At 43.4% G+C, this 16,724-nt stretch overlaps 1 protein-coding gene across 1 annotated transcript; it reads left to right on the top strand.

Moving 5' to 3' along the window:
- The first annotated feature begins 6,421 nt into the window (after positions 1 to 6,421).
- CLBA1 (clathrin binding box of aftiphilin containing 1) lies at positions 6,422 to 15,440 on the top strand. Its single transcript, XM_021554493.3, has 5 exons — positions 6,422 to 6,961; positions 10,380 to 10,528; positions 12,250 to 12,379; positions 14,145 to 14,258; positions 15,263 to 15,440. Exons 1-5 carry the CDS (start codon positions 6,506 to 6,508, stop codon positions 15,428 to 15,430), a joined length of 1,017 nt encoding a protein of 338 aa, XP_021410168.2. The 5' UTR covers positions 6,422 to 6,505; the 3' UTR covers positions 15,431 to 15,440.
- Positions 15,441 to 16,724: the final 1,284 nt, after the last annotated feature.

Below are 16,724 nucleotides of genomic sequence, written 5' to 3'. Positions count from 1 at the left end.
GCTGAGTTGATCAGAAGAAGCGAGATATTTAGATGGCTGATGTTATGTGTACAATAATAAATAATTTGGTGCAATAAGTACTGGGCTTGAACATCAGTCATGGAAGAACTACTCCCACCTCCTGCCACAGGCCTTCCCGTGGTATGTGTGTGCAACAGCTTGGTGGCTCTGGAGGAAGACACTGGTGTCAGGCTGTGTCACCTCTCCAGAGCCTCTAGAAGCCAGTCTGGCACCTTGGATATGTGCCAGCCCCACTGAAGGAGGGAAGGAGCCATCCCACCCTTTGTTTTACACAAACATGGCAATGTTTGCTGCAGGGCTTTGAGGCAAAGCCATCCATCCTGGATCAGGGCTGGGCAGGCAGAGCTGATCATTGCTGGGATTTTCACGTAGCTGCTGTGTGAGTTATTTCTCCTGCAGCTCACAGCCCCTGTGGAATTGCTTTTAGAGGTGTGCCAGCACTCCTGGGCAGTCTGGTGATATTTATCACTTCCCTGCAGATCTGAGCCCAGAGCTGTAATTCCTTTAGAAGCTTTGCCCCCCTGCCAAGCAGCCTGTATAGGAAAGCAGCACTCACTCTGTTGGAAACAGGAGTGTGGATACAGGGTGCTGGTTCCAGCTAATGAGGGGAGGAGGTGAAAAAGGCATCTTACAGTATGGCCTTGAAGGGATCTTCTGTGGGATCCAAGAATAGCACCCTGGAGTCACATCAAAGCACTGTCACTTCCCCAGGTCCTGCAGCATGGGGACAGAGTCCATGTCAGCTGTATTGTGCTCTCATAGCAGGTGTGTGTCTGCTGTGCTCTCAGTGCAGTGTAATACAACTTCAAGAGGCTCACCTTTATTCTCTTCTGTGGCTGACCAGTGCTCTCATACAGTCATAACATTAGCAGTCTCCTCTTTCTACCAGCAAATTATCCTGCTGCCCAGGAAATCTTTGTCCCTCTCATGTCCTGCTCACTGAATAAAAAGCACCACCACTTCCATCAGGGGCCCAAGTCTCATCTCTCTGGGTTTTCAGCAGGCTGAAGGCAGAAGAGAGAACAGCTGGCAAATGGATAGTAAGAAAAAGATCTGATAAAATAATTGAGGGGTTCAGCAAGTGGGACTGACAACAGAAGGGAAAGCAGCTGAAGAGAGGAAAGGATTTCAAACTAGCAGTGTCACTGAATTGGTGGCAGAGTGGAAGGCAGGGAAATGCTGGCCAACAGGAAGGTGCCTGTGGCACTTGGCCCTTTTCATACAGGCACAAACCCCACTTTGGGATCTTGTGGGAGCTCTGAATGGTTTGGGAGCCTTCTTTTAGCAAATGTGCTATGTGAATTGCTGGAAGATCCTGAAGTGGTGCTGCCCACTGGATTTGGAAGACAGTGTTTCCATCAAGGGCCAGCGTGGAACAGTGTTTCACTGCCTTTCCCCAGTTTGTGCTCCCCAAAATCACTCTGAGAACCAGAGTAATTGTCAAAGCAAATGTGAGCTTTGCTTTGGAGCCACAATGGTGGGCAAACACCCACATAAAGGCAGCCACTGAACACAGGGCACTGATGCCTCTTGCACATCTTGCTTTTTTCAGAGGTGGACTACACCTCCCATGTCTTTCACACCTGAGACAAGAAGGACATAAAGTACATCTTCCACCTCCTACACAGTATGTCACTTCCTTTATCACTTCTACACTGGCAGCCCATCAATGAAGGGGTCCTGTGGGATGGGTTTTCTGTGGTCAGCACGTAAAGCAGGCGGCCCAATACCTTTATAAAGTGGAGTGTAGAGGGGATTCATTATTCCCCTGCTCAGGAGCACTGACAGATGTGCTGTGTGCACGAAAGAGAGACAAGGGAGAGCTGCCATCTGCTGTTGGAAAATCCCTGGTTCGTCTTTTAGCCCAGGCACCGCTAAGAGCTGCAGGTGCCTCCTTCATGCCAGCAGCTCCCACCACAGTGGGATAACACACGGGGCAATATTCCACAGGGGAAACAGGAATCCAAACCCGCCGTGCACTGGGGAGGAGAGAGGTTTGCCCAGAGATCTCATCTCATGTGTAAATTAGGAAGAAGAGGATGGATTTACCAACCTTTGCAACCATCCATGCCAGCAGCAAAGCAAAGAGGGAAGAAGGTATGGCAAATCCACTGTGCCTCTAGGAGGGACTTGAGTGGAAAAATCAACCACATCTTCAAATGTAAGTCACAGATAGACAATTAGATCAGCATTTAGACCTGATCTCTGCAGTGGATTTTCAAAAAGCGGAGCATTCTGTATTATTATGGAAATGAAAAAATTGGTGACATCCTACATTCTAAATTCTGGGTACTTAGGGTGCAAAAAACCCAATCACTAACTGAAAAGGCAGCTCACTTATTGAAATGCCATTCTGAGTCATTCAGAATTGTTTATTTGCTTCTGAAAACATGTTTACTTCTATTTTCTAGGTGACATTTTATGTCAGTTCAGCTAAATGTATTATTTTTTTACAAGGAAAGTATTTAACATAAATTAAATAAAATATTTCAGTCCTTTAAATAGCAAGTTGTTTAAAACTTCAATTAAGTAAACCCAAACAAATCTGAAAATTCTGCATACAATGGTATCTCTTGCTTATATTTTTGTCCAAGAGAAAAAATGAATGAAGGAAAAAGCAATCCATAAAAAACAATCCTGGTCATTTACAAGGGAATCATACAATTCAATAATCCAGGACCAGGTCTTTCATAAACAAACACAAATTTGTAATACAGCAGCATGGTGCTGATATGACCTGAAAGTAAACACTTTACAGTTATTGCATTGATTTTTTTTTCACTGCAAATTGGTATTTTTTAAAAGGATAAAAAGAAAAATATAATAATTCTAGAATATGTGTACTAAATTCTAATGATTTTCCAGTAGAAATGCTGAGAGGAGCAGTAATAATAAAGATGATTGTTCAGTCAATTCAGCTATATGCATTGGTGAATTTTCGAGTAATGATGTTCTGCTGTGATAGATGCATACATGTGTGTCTAAATATAAGTTTATAGTTCATGTCTGAAACTTTTAAATAATGACTGAGTTATTAAAAACAAAATCAAAACCAAAAAAATCAAACCAAAACCACGTGGTCATAGTTCAAAAAGAAAATACTGATTTAATGCAGTAATTATGCACAAGGCCTGGTCTGACAAAACTCTCTCAAAATTATTTTTTTTCTGCCAAACAGATAACAGGAATTTTATCCCACTATACTTCAGAGGGGAAAATTCTTAATCCAGCTGTGTTGAGGCTTCTAACTTAACCCAGCGTCACTTAAAGCAGGAGCTGGTGATCCCAGCAGCAGCTGTCACACCCTCAGCTGAGTCCAGAGGACTGAATTCAGACGAGGACAGGTGAAATCCCCTTTGCAGGGCAGCTGTACTTCACACCGAGCCCTTTTGAAGGGAAAACCTTCCAACACCACACCAGCACAGGTTTTTCTTGCATTTGTGTGGCTTTTCAGCGGTGTTTGCCTGAGAGCAGGAGGCAGCCGTGGTTACACCCAGCAGATGCTGCAGCCAATTGTTCCAGTGCAGGGACCCAGGGCTAGCAACTGGTTTTCCCAAGGTGGGTTGTCAGGTGTGCTGGGGATTCACAAACAGCAGCGTTACGTGGCCAGCCCTTCACAGAGTTTCTGATGTTACTCTGGAAAGAAAGTGCTGGAGCTTCCCTCTGTTCCCACAGTTTGGTGTCAAAGGCCTGTGGCAGCTTGGGAAGATCCCCAGCTCTGGCACAGCTCCTTGCTGTGCTGCAGAGCCACCTTGAACTCGGCAGAGCTTGCAAAACCCACGCAGCCCTTCTCCTCCGGACGCGGAGCGAGGGAGAGGAGAGGATCACCTCAGCCTTTGTGCCGCCCGTTCCTGGCCTTCTCCTTCAGGAAGATAAAGCTGAAAGTGTAAAGCCGAGCAGAACAATCTCAGTCACTGCAAAAAGAAAATATTGGTTTCCCTTCAGAGCTGAGGAGAGCCTCAGGAGGTCCCCGGGAGCTGAGCCGGGCCGATATCCTGGGAGCTGCCGGCTGCCACGGGATGGCCACGCAGGGCAGGAAACCGCTCCAAAGCAGAAAGAAAACAAATGAAAAAAACCCTCTCAGGCAGTTGCCAATAAAGTTTCTTTGGCTCTGCGTCTGGGCATGGCTCCCAAATCCAGCCTCTTGCCCTCAGATAAAGCACTACAGCCGAGAATGAGAGTCAGATGCGTGGGAGGAGTGCATGTGTCTGTGTCTGGGCTGGAAAACATATGTACTGTAGCACCTAGAAAAAGCTTTTTACTTTGGGCCTTGCTCCAGAAAACCGCTTTCCTTGCTTTTACAACTGTTCTCTCTTCCTTGGGACTACCCAGATGTTTAACTCAGTCTGAGGACAGGGAGCTGAGGAGTTTTCTCGGTGTCATTCCCTCTGACCCCCAGGCCTGGGAGCAGAGATATTTTTTATTACCTCTGTTCCTCGCCAGGTGGCTGGGATAGGGCGGGATGGTCCCCAGGCCGTGGGGTGACCCGTGAGCATCACTGCACCCACGGCTTCTGCTGTACCTGTTGGGAGGGGATCAAGCCTCAGCCTCAGCAGAGACACCCAAATACCTTGCGGGGTGAAAGAAGAGAGGGAGGAAGAGGGTTGTGTTGGTCTGTTTAATCCTGAGGTTCTGTTAATCAGTGGACTGATTGTCACTTTTTTAAAATCCGTATCCTGGAACTTTGCAACTCTGTGGGAATCTTAGCTAGTCTCAAATGAAAGGCAAACAGGAACCCCCACCACCAAACCGTGCGCCCTTAGCCTGCCAGGCTGCACCAAGAAGCTGGGGGAGGAGAAAAAAAGAGAGCGAATACTTTTCTGTTTCACCTCACAGCTGGAAGCCCAGCCTCTTCCCAGCGGGCTGTAACCCGAGGGGGCCCGGGAGCGAGCACGGAGAGGCGCCGGTGGAAGCAGAGCGAGGGCGCTGGGGATGCGCCGGGGATACGCTGGGGATGCGCCGGGGATGCGCCGGGGATGCGCTGGGGCTCCCTGCGCTCCGCGGGGTGGAGGATGCAGACTCGGCTGTCCCTGGGTGCTGGGGATACTCTGGGGCTCCCTGCGCTCCGCGGGGCGGAGGATGGAGGCTCGGCTGTCCCCGGGCAGTGCCGGGCGATGCCGGGCGCTGGGGATGCTCTGGGGCTCCCTGCGCTCCGCGGGGCGGAGGATGGAGGCTCGGCTGTCCCCGGGCAGTGCCGGGCGATGCCGGGCGCTGGGGATGCTCTGGGGCTCCCTGCGCTCCGTGGGGCGGAGGATGCAGGCTCGGCTGTCCCCGGGCGGTGCCGGGCGATGCCGGGCGCTGGGGATGCGCTGGGGATGCGCTGGGGATGCTCTGGGGATGCGCTGGGGATGCGCTGGGGATGCTCTGGGGATGCTCTGGGGATGCGCTGGGGATGCGCTGGGGCTCCCTGCGCTCCGCGGGGCGGAGGATGCAGGCTCGGCTGTCCCCGGGCGGTGCCCTCGCCCCGGCCCGCCCCGCACACCTCGGCCCGCCCCCGGCGAGCTGCGGGCGGCGGCGGGGCCGCTCCGTGCCCGCACAGGTGACACCGCGGCCCCGCCCGGTCCCTGCCCGGGGGCTCCACCGTGTCGCCGGGGGCAGGCCAGGGACCTGCGGCACCCCTGGGCTGTGCCCGGCCCGCCCACGAAGGAAACGCGGGGGAAAAACACGCGTTGGGCTCTGCTAGCACCGCGGCGGGTCGGTGAGAGGCGCGTTCAGTGCGTGTTTGTGACCCGCCCCCCGAGACAGCTCGGGAACACGCTTGAGGAGACGGGGCTAATCTAACATGACCCCTCTGCGTCGTTTACAGGTGCCAAACTGAATTTATTAGCTCTGCCTCAACAACCTGCGCAGCTGCAAACACGGTATTTTTACAGGATTCTAGTTGTTGGGATGCGGCAGCGCATGCTGGCAGAAATAGCATTATTTGAGTTTGCACGAGGTGGATGAAGTAGTCACAGAAAATATTTTTAAAGTGTTGGATGTTGGCTGTAGTTATTTTAGTTTGTCTCCAGTGTACTCAGTCAGCAACTTCTGTTATGTATTTGCTGAGTATTGTTCACTAATTTAATGGCTTTCTTGTGGTGTGGGCAGATAGTTTTGTGTAAATTTTAAATAATTTTGCCTACAGCAGTTTTCAGTGGATAATGGTGGAATGTATTTATTTTAACCCAGGCATTCTTTCTCCTAACTTATCGGCTATCTTTTTTCCTACTCAGGCCTTATCACAGAGGTATTTATTTATAATCCTTTCTTTGCAGGCATAATACTCTCCACAGAAAGGGAGGCCGAATAACGTGCACATGCCGAGTACTGGAGGGGAGGCTGAAGGACATCCTGTTTTGTTTCAGCAGTGTTGTTATTCTTTGGGGCGAAATGAAGAATTTGATTTTGTTTTGGAAACACTCATATTTCTGATGCAACTGAACTTCAGTAACCTTTTTGCAGTACAGATTTCAACAAATTATTTTTTCTCTCTTGGACAAAGATGCAGAACTTCTCGGTGGTAGAAAGTCTTGGTAATACAGACATACTACATTGTGAGCCTCCAAAAGACCTGGCAGCTGAGGCAGGTGGCGTGTCTCTCCATGAAAGTGGCTGTAACTGGAATGAAAGAACAAGCAATGAAGAAATATTTAATCTTGGAACAACGCAGCAAAGCCTCCCTGTAATGAACAGCGAAGGAAGAAGTTGTGAGGCGTTTTCTGAGAGCAGCTTTAGTACCTCGGAACCCAGCGGTTCCTGGGGTGATTTTGAAGGCTTCAGGGAGTCTTTAGACAAATCAGAGAGATTCAGTCATAACCTTGAAGTTTTAGTGAAGTCAGCAAAAAGGTGGGGAGCCGACCCGGAGCTCGGCGGCGGAGGCTGCGGCGTTTCTGCTGCCCACGCGTGTGCTGAGCCATCATCTCTGTGCCCTGGGATGCAGGAGGCTGCTCTGGCTGAGGTACGTGTTCACAGCAAGGCAAGGAGCAGAAAGGTTTGTGTTGTGCTTCCAACACCTCCGGATTTGTGTCTGGCTTCTCTCTAGAGCGTAGAGCTGCACATGCAGAGAAACTGTGCAGCTACTTCGCTGCTACCTCAAGTGGAACAAAAGCAACTTCTTTACAGTGTTTGACAAAGACTTAAGCTGTCCTGCTGGAGAGCTTTAAAGAATGTAATGCACTATTTTGCCTCTAGGCACTAGGAATAAATAGGCAGATAGGTAAGTAAGCACGTAGGCACCATGAACCTTGCCCTGAAGGACATGAAGTGTAACATTTAGACAAGAAAGAGAGTAAGAAACAACAAATCAGGAAGGAGGACAGAAATTCTGTGAGTTGCCAGCAAACTTATTGAAGTAAACTCATGTGCCATTGAGTTAGAAATTGGCAAAACCGATGTCTTTTGTTATTTAGTATACTCTCTGGATAATATCAACATTTGTCTGGAATTTTAGTGTGATGGTGACACACAAGACACTAGTAGAAATAATATAATTCATTTTTAGCACAGGATATAACATTTTCTCTTACAGTGTTAGAGCTAAAATTCTGAGTAAATAATGTAATGAATTCTTATCAGCACAAAAAAAAAAAAAAATGGATCAGGTAAAGAGTTATACATTTCTGGGACAAATGTGTTTCCATGTGGACCAAACATGCATCAGCAGAGAGAAGGAAAGTAACAAAAGGGCAGAAAGAATGTAGAAATACAGAACAAAATCCACTTGTTCTTACTGCTTTCCTCCTAAATGACAACATTTGAAAGAAGAGAACAATCAGCTAAGACTTCCATGGGGTTAATCTTTAGCAGTAATAACTTACTGCTTGTAGTCTGTTGGGTGAGTTTTACTATGTGTAGGGAACTGAGACTTTTCTGGAGACAGAAATTCTTGCCCTTTGCCTAGGAATTTTACTTGTTGCAGAGGTATTGCTAGTAAAAGCACAAAGATGCAGGTGGGAAAAGCTGCTCATACTGATTGAATGTAGATACACAAAATACCTGGTTATTGGTGTGCACAAACAAAGAATTCAAATGTTTTGTAATGCTGGAAGTGGCGGACAAGAAGTCTTCTGTTGGAGAAAGAGAATGTTGTAATGACTGAAGCTGAAATGGGATATAGCAGGTTGCTTGGTTTCTTTCCAAAAGCAGTAGATCTTAATCTTACTGAAGCCTTTTCTTTATTTTGCATTTGTTAAAGGCAGAAGGAAATGCCCAGTACGAGTTAAATGAGTTAACCATGCTTAGAGTTTCAAGTTGTCTTTTCTCATCTCAAGGTAGATCCACAGAGCTGCTAGATATTCCTTGGAATGTAGAATATATGTGTAGCTTGTCCTTTAACCCTTTGCTTTTTGCATTGTTAATTTGAGATCATAAAATCTTTGCAGTCTGGCTTCTGTATGATCAATAGAAAAAAGGTCAGGTGGGTTGGAAGAGACCTCTAGAAATCATCTCAGGTCAGAGGTTTGACCTGAGATTTATTTATTTATTGCTTCAATTAATTAAATGACATCAACTGGGATCAGAATCATGTGTTTTAAGATGGAAACAATCATTAATTTCCTTGCACTAGCTGGGTATTTTGCCTACATGATTGAGCACTTTGAGGATTTTTCATGTTCTCTTTAAACACTGGCCTTCGAGAGAGAGACTGGTGCATGTGTTTAAGCCATGGGGTATTTTGATATAATAGGATACAGAGGATTTATTCAGAAAGTACTGATGTGAACCTTGTACACTGATTTTTTTATAATTAGTAGAAAGCCACAGGATAAATGGAAATATACCCAAACTTTGTTTCAGAAACACTCACTGAAATAGACAGTAATAAAGGTAATAAAAAAATCTCTCAATCTGTCTTGGCTGAACTATAAGTCAGTGACTTGTATGTGTTGGAGCAGCACCAAGGCTCTTAGGAGATGCTGCAGCTGAGGCAGAGCTCTGCTTCCCAAGTTACTCCCTGGGGCTGTAACTTCCCCCATCCCAAAGCCAAGAGCAGCTGCCTGGCTTTTCCTTGACTCCCATCCCACTTCAGTTTTGGTGCCTACCTGGAAATTGTTTTTTCTTTCCTTGACTATGTATGCTTTAGCAAGTGTTACTTCACAGAGTTCTGCTTCTCGAGCATCCCTCAGGATCCTCCATGTTGTACCCCTGTTGAAATAATTTACACATTGGTTGAAAGTACTGTGACACTTTGGGCAAGATTCAAAGGAATTTACCCGGGAGTCTTTGAGTGTCCCAGCAGTGAATCACCAGGACAGGATTTTAGCAAGGCCCTGCTTCAGGAGGGAGCAGCATGGGGCACAAATTCTGTTTCTTGAAGCATGGTCAGGAGTGCAGAAGCCTTCTACCAGCTCTCTTGATTTTGCCCAGTTCTCCTTAGATATTCTCTCATTATTCACCCCACCTGTCTGAGTTCAGTAATGAGACTGTGGAAATATTTCAGCTGTTTGAATTACAATTAAATGAAACTATAGAAGTATGCAGTATCCATGCTTAGGGTTTTCAGACTAAATTGTTGATTGCTGGGCAAAAACCCCAAACTGACTGGTTCCATTTTTGAGTTTTCACAGTGTTGCTGCTCCTGCATTGCAGTCCCTGGGCAGGGTGGCAAAGTCAATTAATTTGCTTTTATTTGGAAAACTACAGTAATTCATTCCTTGAAGGAATAAAAGGATACAGCTTCTGAACCAGATGGCATGCCCCTAGGATAGGATGTAAATTATGCATGATTTTCCTTGTATATGTATTTCTCAGTTGTCAGATAACCCTACTTACTAGTGGTAACTTCCACTGGGCCTGTGTGGATCCCTTCTGTGCTGTGGTCAGTCTTCCAAACCTCCTGCTCATCATTGCTTCAGGAGGAACAAAGATTTAAATCTGGCTCTGATTTTTCACATAGGCTGGAAAAAGTTTGGTGCAAATGCAGGGATACAGAAACATCCTCACCCCGTCTTTTTTGCAGACTTGCACAGCGCAAGTATTTCTTGGTAACTGTAGCATTTGGCAGGTGTGTTACATTTGAATTAGGAGTGTTTGAATGCTGAGCTAGCAAAACAAGCTGTTGAACTGATACATCAGATTTGACCTGGACTGAATTAGCTGAGCAGAAGGAGGAGACCCAAGTGTTAAATATGCAAGTCTGTAACTGAGAAGCAGGGAAGTTAGATTCATCAAAAACTCTGGGACTCTTGCTTCCTCTAATTCCTCTAATTCAAAATACTCAAAACACTGAAATATGAGCTAATTGCCTCTGCTATTAATATTAAATTCTAAAAACAATAAAACAATCTCTAGAATTATTGTAATCTTTGGACTAGGTCTTTCATTAACTATGGGCATGGCTTGTATGATGTATGTAATAAAAAAATCTTTTTTCCTAGGAAGACCACAGCTATGTGGAGATATTTAAGTTGGGCTTTCCAGAAGTCTTTGTACCACAATCCAAGGAGTGCATAAGAAGCTTAGAGCAAGTTCTTGATGCAAATAATGAAGATGTTTGGATTCCTGAACTTTTGAAGAATCAACTTTGGTAATGAGTTTAGATTAACAGTTTAAAAAAAAAAAAAAAAAAAGGAAAGAAAAGGTTCCTCATCAATTACACTGTTTCATAATTTAGAAATCAGTTGTGCACTTAAAAACCTTTTAATACTATGCCTTTCAGTGTACAGATCTTACCAGTTTTGTAGCACGTTGTTAAAGGAAATGGATGGTGGTTTAGCCATTGGAAAACAATGAAGGGAATATATCAAAATTACAAATTCCTGCTTAGGGTTTTTCCTGCTGTTGGTGTGCCTCCTTATGACTAAGCCTCTGGAATGCCAGAACCCAACAGGCAGCCTGTTCTTCCTGTTTGCTTGTCCTTTCTTTACAGCACATCCCACTTATTTCTTCATCATTGGAAGCTGCTGCTTCTGCTAACAACTTGCTTTTTTTCCCTCCCCCCTCAGTTTTCCCAGTTGGTAACTTCTTCTCATGTTTAACTAGATGTGCTTCAGAACCTGTGGTGCATCTGGCTTCTTTCCTGGGTTATGTTAATAGCAATTAGTGTAATTAACTAAGCTTTTTCTTGCAACAGCTGGAACACTTCTAGCTCTGTTTCATGTTTTTTAGGGATGAGCAGCTTCAGAGCAGTTACAGAAAAGCGTTGCAGTTATTTTTTTATAACTTGGAGGCTTTGTGTCTAGAATTCAGTGTCAGAACCTACTTGAGGAATGTCCTAAGACTCAGAAGACATGTAGGGAAAACTTTTAATGTGGGCACCTTTCAGCCAAGTTCCCTGCATATGTGTTATATTTTAATCAGCATCAAACTTGTGGAGAAATATAATTGTAAAGGGGACGGCACTATTACAGCAGAGTGCCAGGTAAAACCAAAAATTTCCTGATCTACTGTGACGAGTAACTAAGGTAATGACAACTGCAAAACTCGGTAAAGCCCAAGTGAATTTTAAGTGTGATCAATGCAGTGTCAGAATCCAAAGCACCACGTCAAGGGAGCTCTCTTGCACCTTTGGCTTGTTTTGTAGGACAGGGCTGCAGGGCTGAGTGTGACCTATGGGATGGAGAAAGACTTGAGAGAACAGAAAAGGCAAAGTGCAGAACTAACAGGGCTGAACTCTGCCCACATTTCACAGAAACAACTGAACACTGCGAGCTGCTGGCAGAAGCAGCCTCTGAGATGTGCTCCTAATGCCCTTCTTATCTGAGGAGCACAGACACTTCTGTGTCACCCTGTTCTTTCAAAAGTTTTAAAGTTCTTCTGAAAGTTTTCTATACCTCTGATGTTTACATATTTCTATTGGAGTTTCTCACACATTGTCATGTAAATAATGATTGTTTTACATTCTTCTTTGTGGGAGGAGAGAATTGATGAACTGTTAAGTTTGACCAGTGTGGATGGAGGGGTGAAAATTTCATCCTCCAATCCACTGCCACTTTTAGAATTCTATATATTACAAGGTCAGAAATGAAGTTCCCTCCTTTTACTTCCTTTTACTCTTTTAATCTTAGAAGTATACATAAGTTATTTTTGGTCATAAATGACACTTCTGCTGACTCATTGCTTCCACTAATTGTCATGCCAGCTCATTATTGCATTGGGCTGGTAGTTTGGACAAGTGTAGAAAGAGTTTTAAGACAAGTTTCTTGTTAAATCAAGGTTAGTATACAGCTGTATGCAGTGAAAATAACTATTGCATATGTTCACTGGAAACCTCAGCTGAAAACCTGAAAAGTGTGTTTTGTTTCCTAGCATGGATTCTGGAAAGGTATGGAGAGCACTCAGAGATTTTGATGATGCCCCCAGCTCAAGACATCCCTGGAGTAAATCTCATTGCCAAGAAAACCTCTTGAGGGTTCTCGGAGTAGATGCAAATCAAAAGGTAATTGAACAATGGTTTTCCAATCTGCCAGCAGATACACTGGCTTGGGAATCTGATCTTCTGTAAGCTGTACATGCAGATGCATGCGGGACTAGATCTGGGTGAGTCACAAGGTTGTTTTTTTTTTTTTTTAACAGGGAGCCTTTAAGACAATAGCTTAGTGTTTTCTCATCTTCATGTGTAATTATGAAATTGTGCAGGATCACACTTTAATTGTCCTTACAGTGGAGTCTGCCTGACACAGTTCCCTGTTGTTAGGTGGCGCACCCAGCTTTGGTAGAGATGGAGAAGTAGCTTTCAGGTGGTAGAGATGGAGAACCAGCTCCCTGGTGTGTGTGCAGTAGGATTGTTTACTTTTTTTGCTCAGAGTGCATGAAAACTGCTAGCCTCTAACATCTATATTCACTTTCTGTTAAGTGAAAATCAGATCTGAATCAGAGGCTGTTACAGTAATTACAGGGTGATTTTACTGTGAAGAAACTGAAAGTGTGTTCAACTTCCCCTTTCCTCACATTATTCCTCTGTCTGTTTCTTGTAAGGCTTGAGGGAGAATATGTTCCAAATTGGATTGAAACCAAACCAGCAGTGTTGAAAGATCTCAAATAGAAATGTCTCTGTTTAACAATCTCTTGTTTTGAGAAGGTACATGTGTCAGGGATGGTTTAGAATTCAGTTATTTAGCTGGGATTAATTAGTCACATGTAATTTGCAGAAGTAACTATTTCAACAGATTATTTGAATGCTGAAACATGGGGTTGGCAAGGTAATGATTTTAGGGGTTTATTTGACTTTTCATGCAAGTTATATGCAAACAGAAGGATGGTGCTGAAGGTAAAAATCTATTTTGCACTTGAAAAAGTCACTTTGTAGAAGTGTAATTTAGCAGAGAAAGAATCAGACACATTTATCTAACATAACTAAACTCCCATTCTGTTCCATTCTTGCCCCCAGCATTAAATCAATGTCCATGCAGCTTAAACTTACATCATTACTTCTTATCTATTGGAAAACTGTATTGCTTTTAGCAAATCTGATTAAGAGGCATTTCTCAGCAATGCCTTGGTGCTAATTAAGGGCAATGCTAATTGGAAATTATTTTTTTAATTAAAAATGGGTTTTTATTAATTGAAGTCACAGATTGATATGTGTAGCTGATGCCTTGAGGGGCTACCTGGAACAGAGGCTAGACAGAGTTAGAGAATAAAGTAGGTATTTATTAAAATGCTTTCAAAGGATACTCCTTGGGCAGTGCAAAGCCTTGCACTGGCTACACCCAAGATGGACAATAGTCACCAGTTTTCTCAGACAGGTATAAGTTTGCATATCAGATGTTAATTGTATAATTATAGCTTCAGGTGATGAAGTCACGTTCCCCAGGTTTGATTCTCTCCCCAGTTTACTTTTATTTATACTTTTTGGGCCTGTGGCTGTGTTGATGACCTTGGTTCTGAGGCCTAAAAGGATTGTTGAGTCTGACCAAAATGTGAAGAAGGCTAACTAGCATTCTATACAGAGTTCAGAGTTGTACACTAATGTAGTACAGAATCTGAAAAATACAAAAGCTGAAATGTAAGGCATCATTTCTAGAACTGGTTCTGCCATTAAATTGTTTTAATGCAAAGGGAGACACATGATAAAACACAGCTTCAGAAAGTAAAATTTAGTTGTTATTTGAGGGCAACTTCTCTTTATGTTGTATGCATTGAAATCAGAGAGAAATGCATCAATAAATTAATAAATAAAATGTAAATTATGGTTTTTTTAGGACGTTTCAGAAAACCAAGCTGATATTTTTGAAGAATCAAATGTCAAAGATGATGAGGACTTTAGATTTGATGGATTCAGTGTTAATGACTGCAAAACACTGATCCAGACCAAGGTAAGGGTTGCTCTGGAAGGGAGCACTTCAGAGAGCCATGGAGTGTATTCAGCATCTTCCTCCCTGCTGTTCTCATGTACTGGCTCTCATGCACATGTTCTCATGGAATGGCTTGGTGCTGGTACAACTTTTGCATGTGGAGTTGGTTTTTAGTCTTTTAAAACTCTCTGACTGCTTCAGCAAGGATACCTTGGCACTGGTTTGTTTCTTGTTGTAGCAATGCAAGTTGGAAGGAAAATTGTGTCATTCTCCATTGCTGTGAAACCCCTCAGTCACCTCACTCTGGTTTTTAGCAAGGTATTTTGGAGGAATAGACTTAAACCCAAAGTCCCTTCCTCAGTGCAGAATAAAACTGAGCAGCTGTTGTCACTGTAGAGACAGACAGTTTGAGGCACACTTTCATTGCTCTGTTTTGTTCTATTTCATGGCTTTTACAGTGAAGGTGTATAAATGTTTTGGGAACCTTTACATAAGAGATGATAGGCTGGAAAATTCAAAATATAACTTAAAAAGACTGTCCAGCTTATTCCTTCATAACTCAGTTCTGCTTTCTTCAGTGAGTATGTGATGGAGGGATCACAGTGGCTGAATCACACTGTAAATGTGTAAAATACAGGAACAGGGTTTAGACAAAGGAGAAGTGGTTTGAGGTAGACAAAAAAAGAATAAAAGAAAAAAGAATTGTGGTAAAAATTAAGGTAGAAGGACAATATTTTTGGGGGGATAGCCTCATAAGGGAAAGAACAAATCCTGCAGTTTGATATCTCAAAGAAAAATTAATTAAAAGACATAGGTTGCTATTTCTAATTTAAAGTAAGTAAAATCTTACAATGGGATGTTTTCCATTTATCTTCATACTTATGTTTTTTTCCATGTAAACAATTTAAAATTAATTTTTAAAATACTATTTTAATGAAAATTTATAAAAATTAGGTTGGCATATGCAAAGTGATTAACCTCCTATAGGATGGAAAAAATTAACTAAGTTTTCCTTTTTCACTCAGCTTTCTGTGCCACCGGACTCCAGACATGGTCACCTTTTCACCTGTAACCTCTTTCTGAAGACCACATCATCAAATGAAAACACACAGTATATAACAATCCCAAGGAAGAAACAGATTTTTTCTACACACAACCTAAAAATGAAATTTTTCAGTAGTGATGTTTGTTGAACTAAATGCAATTTTCAGCCTTTTTTTTTTCCTTCTTTTGGACGGATTGCAGTTTATCTTAATTTTGTTACTGACTTGGTACTACAGACCACAGACATTGTTTAGGAAGGTGATGTAATGCTGTATATGAGGGACCTAAGGCCACATTATTTGAAGACATTTCTCCTGTTTAGTTGTTAAGTCAAATTTTGTAATTTTGCCATGCTAAGTTTTGCTGCAGAGTTGTGTCTCTTACAGTAAATGCTGCAGCTGCAACCACGCTTCAAGATAACTCTGGTGGACTCTCCTGAACTACTAACCTTTCAGACCTTAATGCCTTTTGGATCCAAACCCTTTTTCCCTGCCAAAATCCCACGAGTCTCAGGTGTAAGGTGCCTTGTCACCATCTCTCCTCATTCTTGCTCCAGTTTGGATCAGCTGAGACCTGTGGCTTTGCCACTGCTGGGTGTGATGAGAAGAGCCTTTCTTCATTTGGGGACTTTCAGTGGGGTTTAGAAGAATAAAAGTGGTTTAATTTCTGTCTGGTAAAGCCTGCTGGGGTGAAGCAGCAAAATGCTTCATTCTGGGATTGATTTCTGGCTGAAATAAATCACCTTGTTGAAGCTGATTGTCACAGGACACGTTGGGTTCATTCAGCCACGCTTACTCCACGCTTACCCTGCTCGTATAAGCTCAGCAGTGTTGCAGTTCAGGACTTGAATAATGGTGTAAATTCCTGCCCTTTTCAAATTTTATGGCAACTATTGACTGTTGCCCATCTTCCTGAATGCCTGAGTGCCGCAGGGGATGCACTTCACTGTCACTCAGGAGAATCCGTGCTGGTTCCCTGCCAACTGCAACAGCTTTATTTATTCATTGGCAGTAACTTTTACACAAGTTACTGATCTATTTCCTGCTCTGGCCATTCTGAATATGAAAATTGTATATGGCTTTTTGTTTTAAAGAGTTGCTAAGCATGGCAACTGATATTTTATGTGTTGAAAGTAGCGAACAAAGTTAGGTGTTCCGAAACTAAGTCAGTTAATTATTTAATTAGTTAAACACATTAGTTAATGATGTGCATATTCTGTTCTTAGAATTAAGAATACTATAAAGCACTGGCAGACTTCAACCCTTAATCTAGTAAACTATTCAGCAGTGACATAACAGTTGTTGCAATAATTTCGGTAATGCTGATGATACCTCAGTGTTCTTAGCATGGGGATGAACTCTGTCCTGCTTACTCAGTAGATGGAACAGGGCATTTGGAAAAATGTTCTTTTAAAGTGGCTCTGCAGCTTCCCTGGCCCTGGAG

Source organism: Lonchura striata, chromosome 6 (genome assembly GCF_046129695.1).
Source record: "Lonchura striata isolate bLonStr1 chromosome 6, bLonStr1.mat, whole genome shotgun sequence".
NCBI lineage: Eukaryota > Metazoa > Chordata > Aves > Passeriformes > Estrildidae > Lonchura > Lonchura striata.
The sequence above is the reverse complement of the archived record's forward strand: the minus strand, read 5'-3'. Positions and strand labels throughout refer to the sequence as shown.

Bases quoted from the DNA above. Each gene is read 5' to 3' on its own strand.
- CLBA1 (XM_021554493.3), top strand. From the start codon at position 6,506: ATGCAGAACTTCTCGGTGGTAGAAAGTCTTGGTAATACAGACATACTA. The intron at 10,529-12,249 runs GTAATGAGTTTA...TTTGTTTCCTAG, and splicing joins CTTTTGAAGAATCAACTTTG to CATGGATTCTGGAAAGGTAT. The intron at 12,380-14,144 runs GTAATTGAACAA...TGGTTTTTTTAG, and splicing joins GAGTAGATGCAAATCAAAAG to GACGTTTCAGAAAACCAAGC.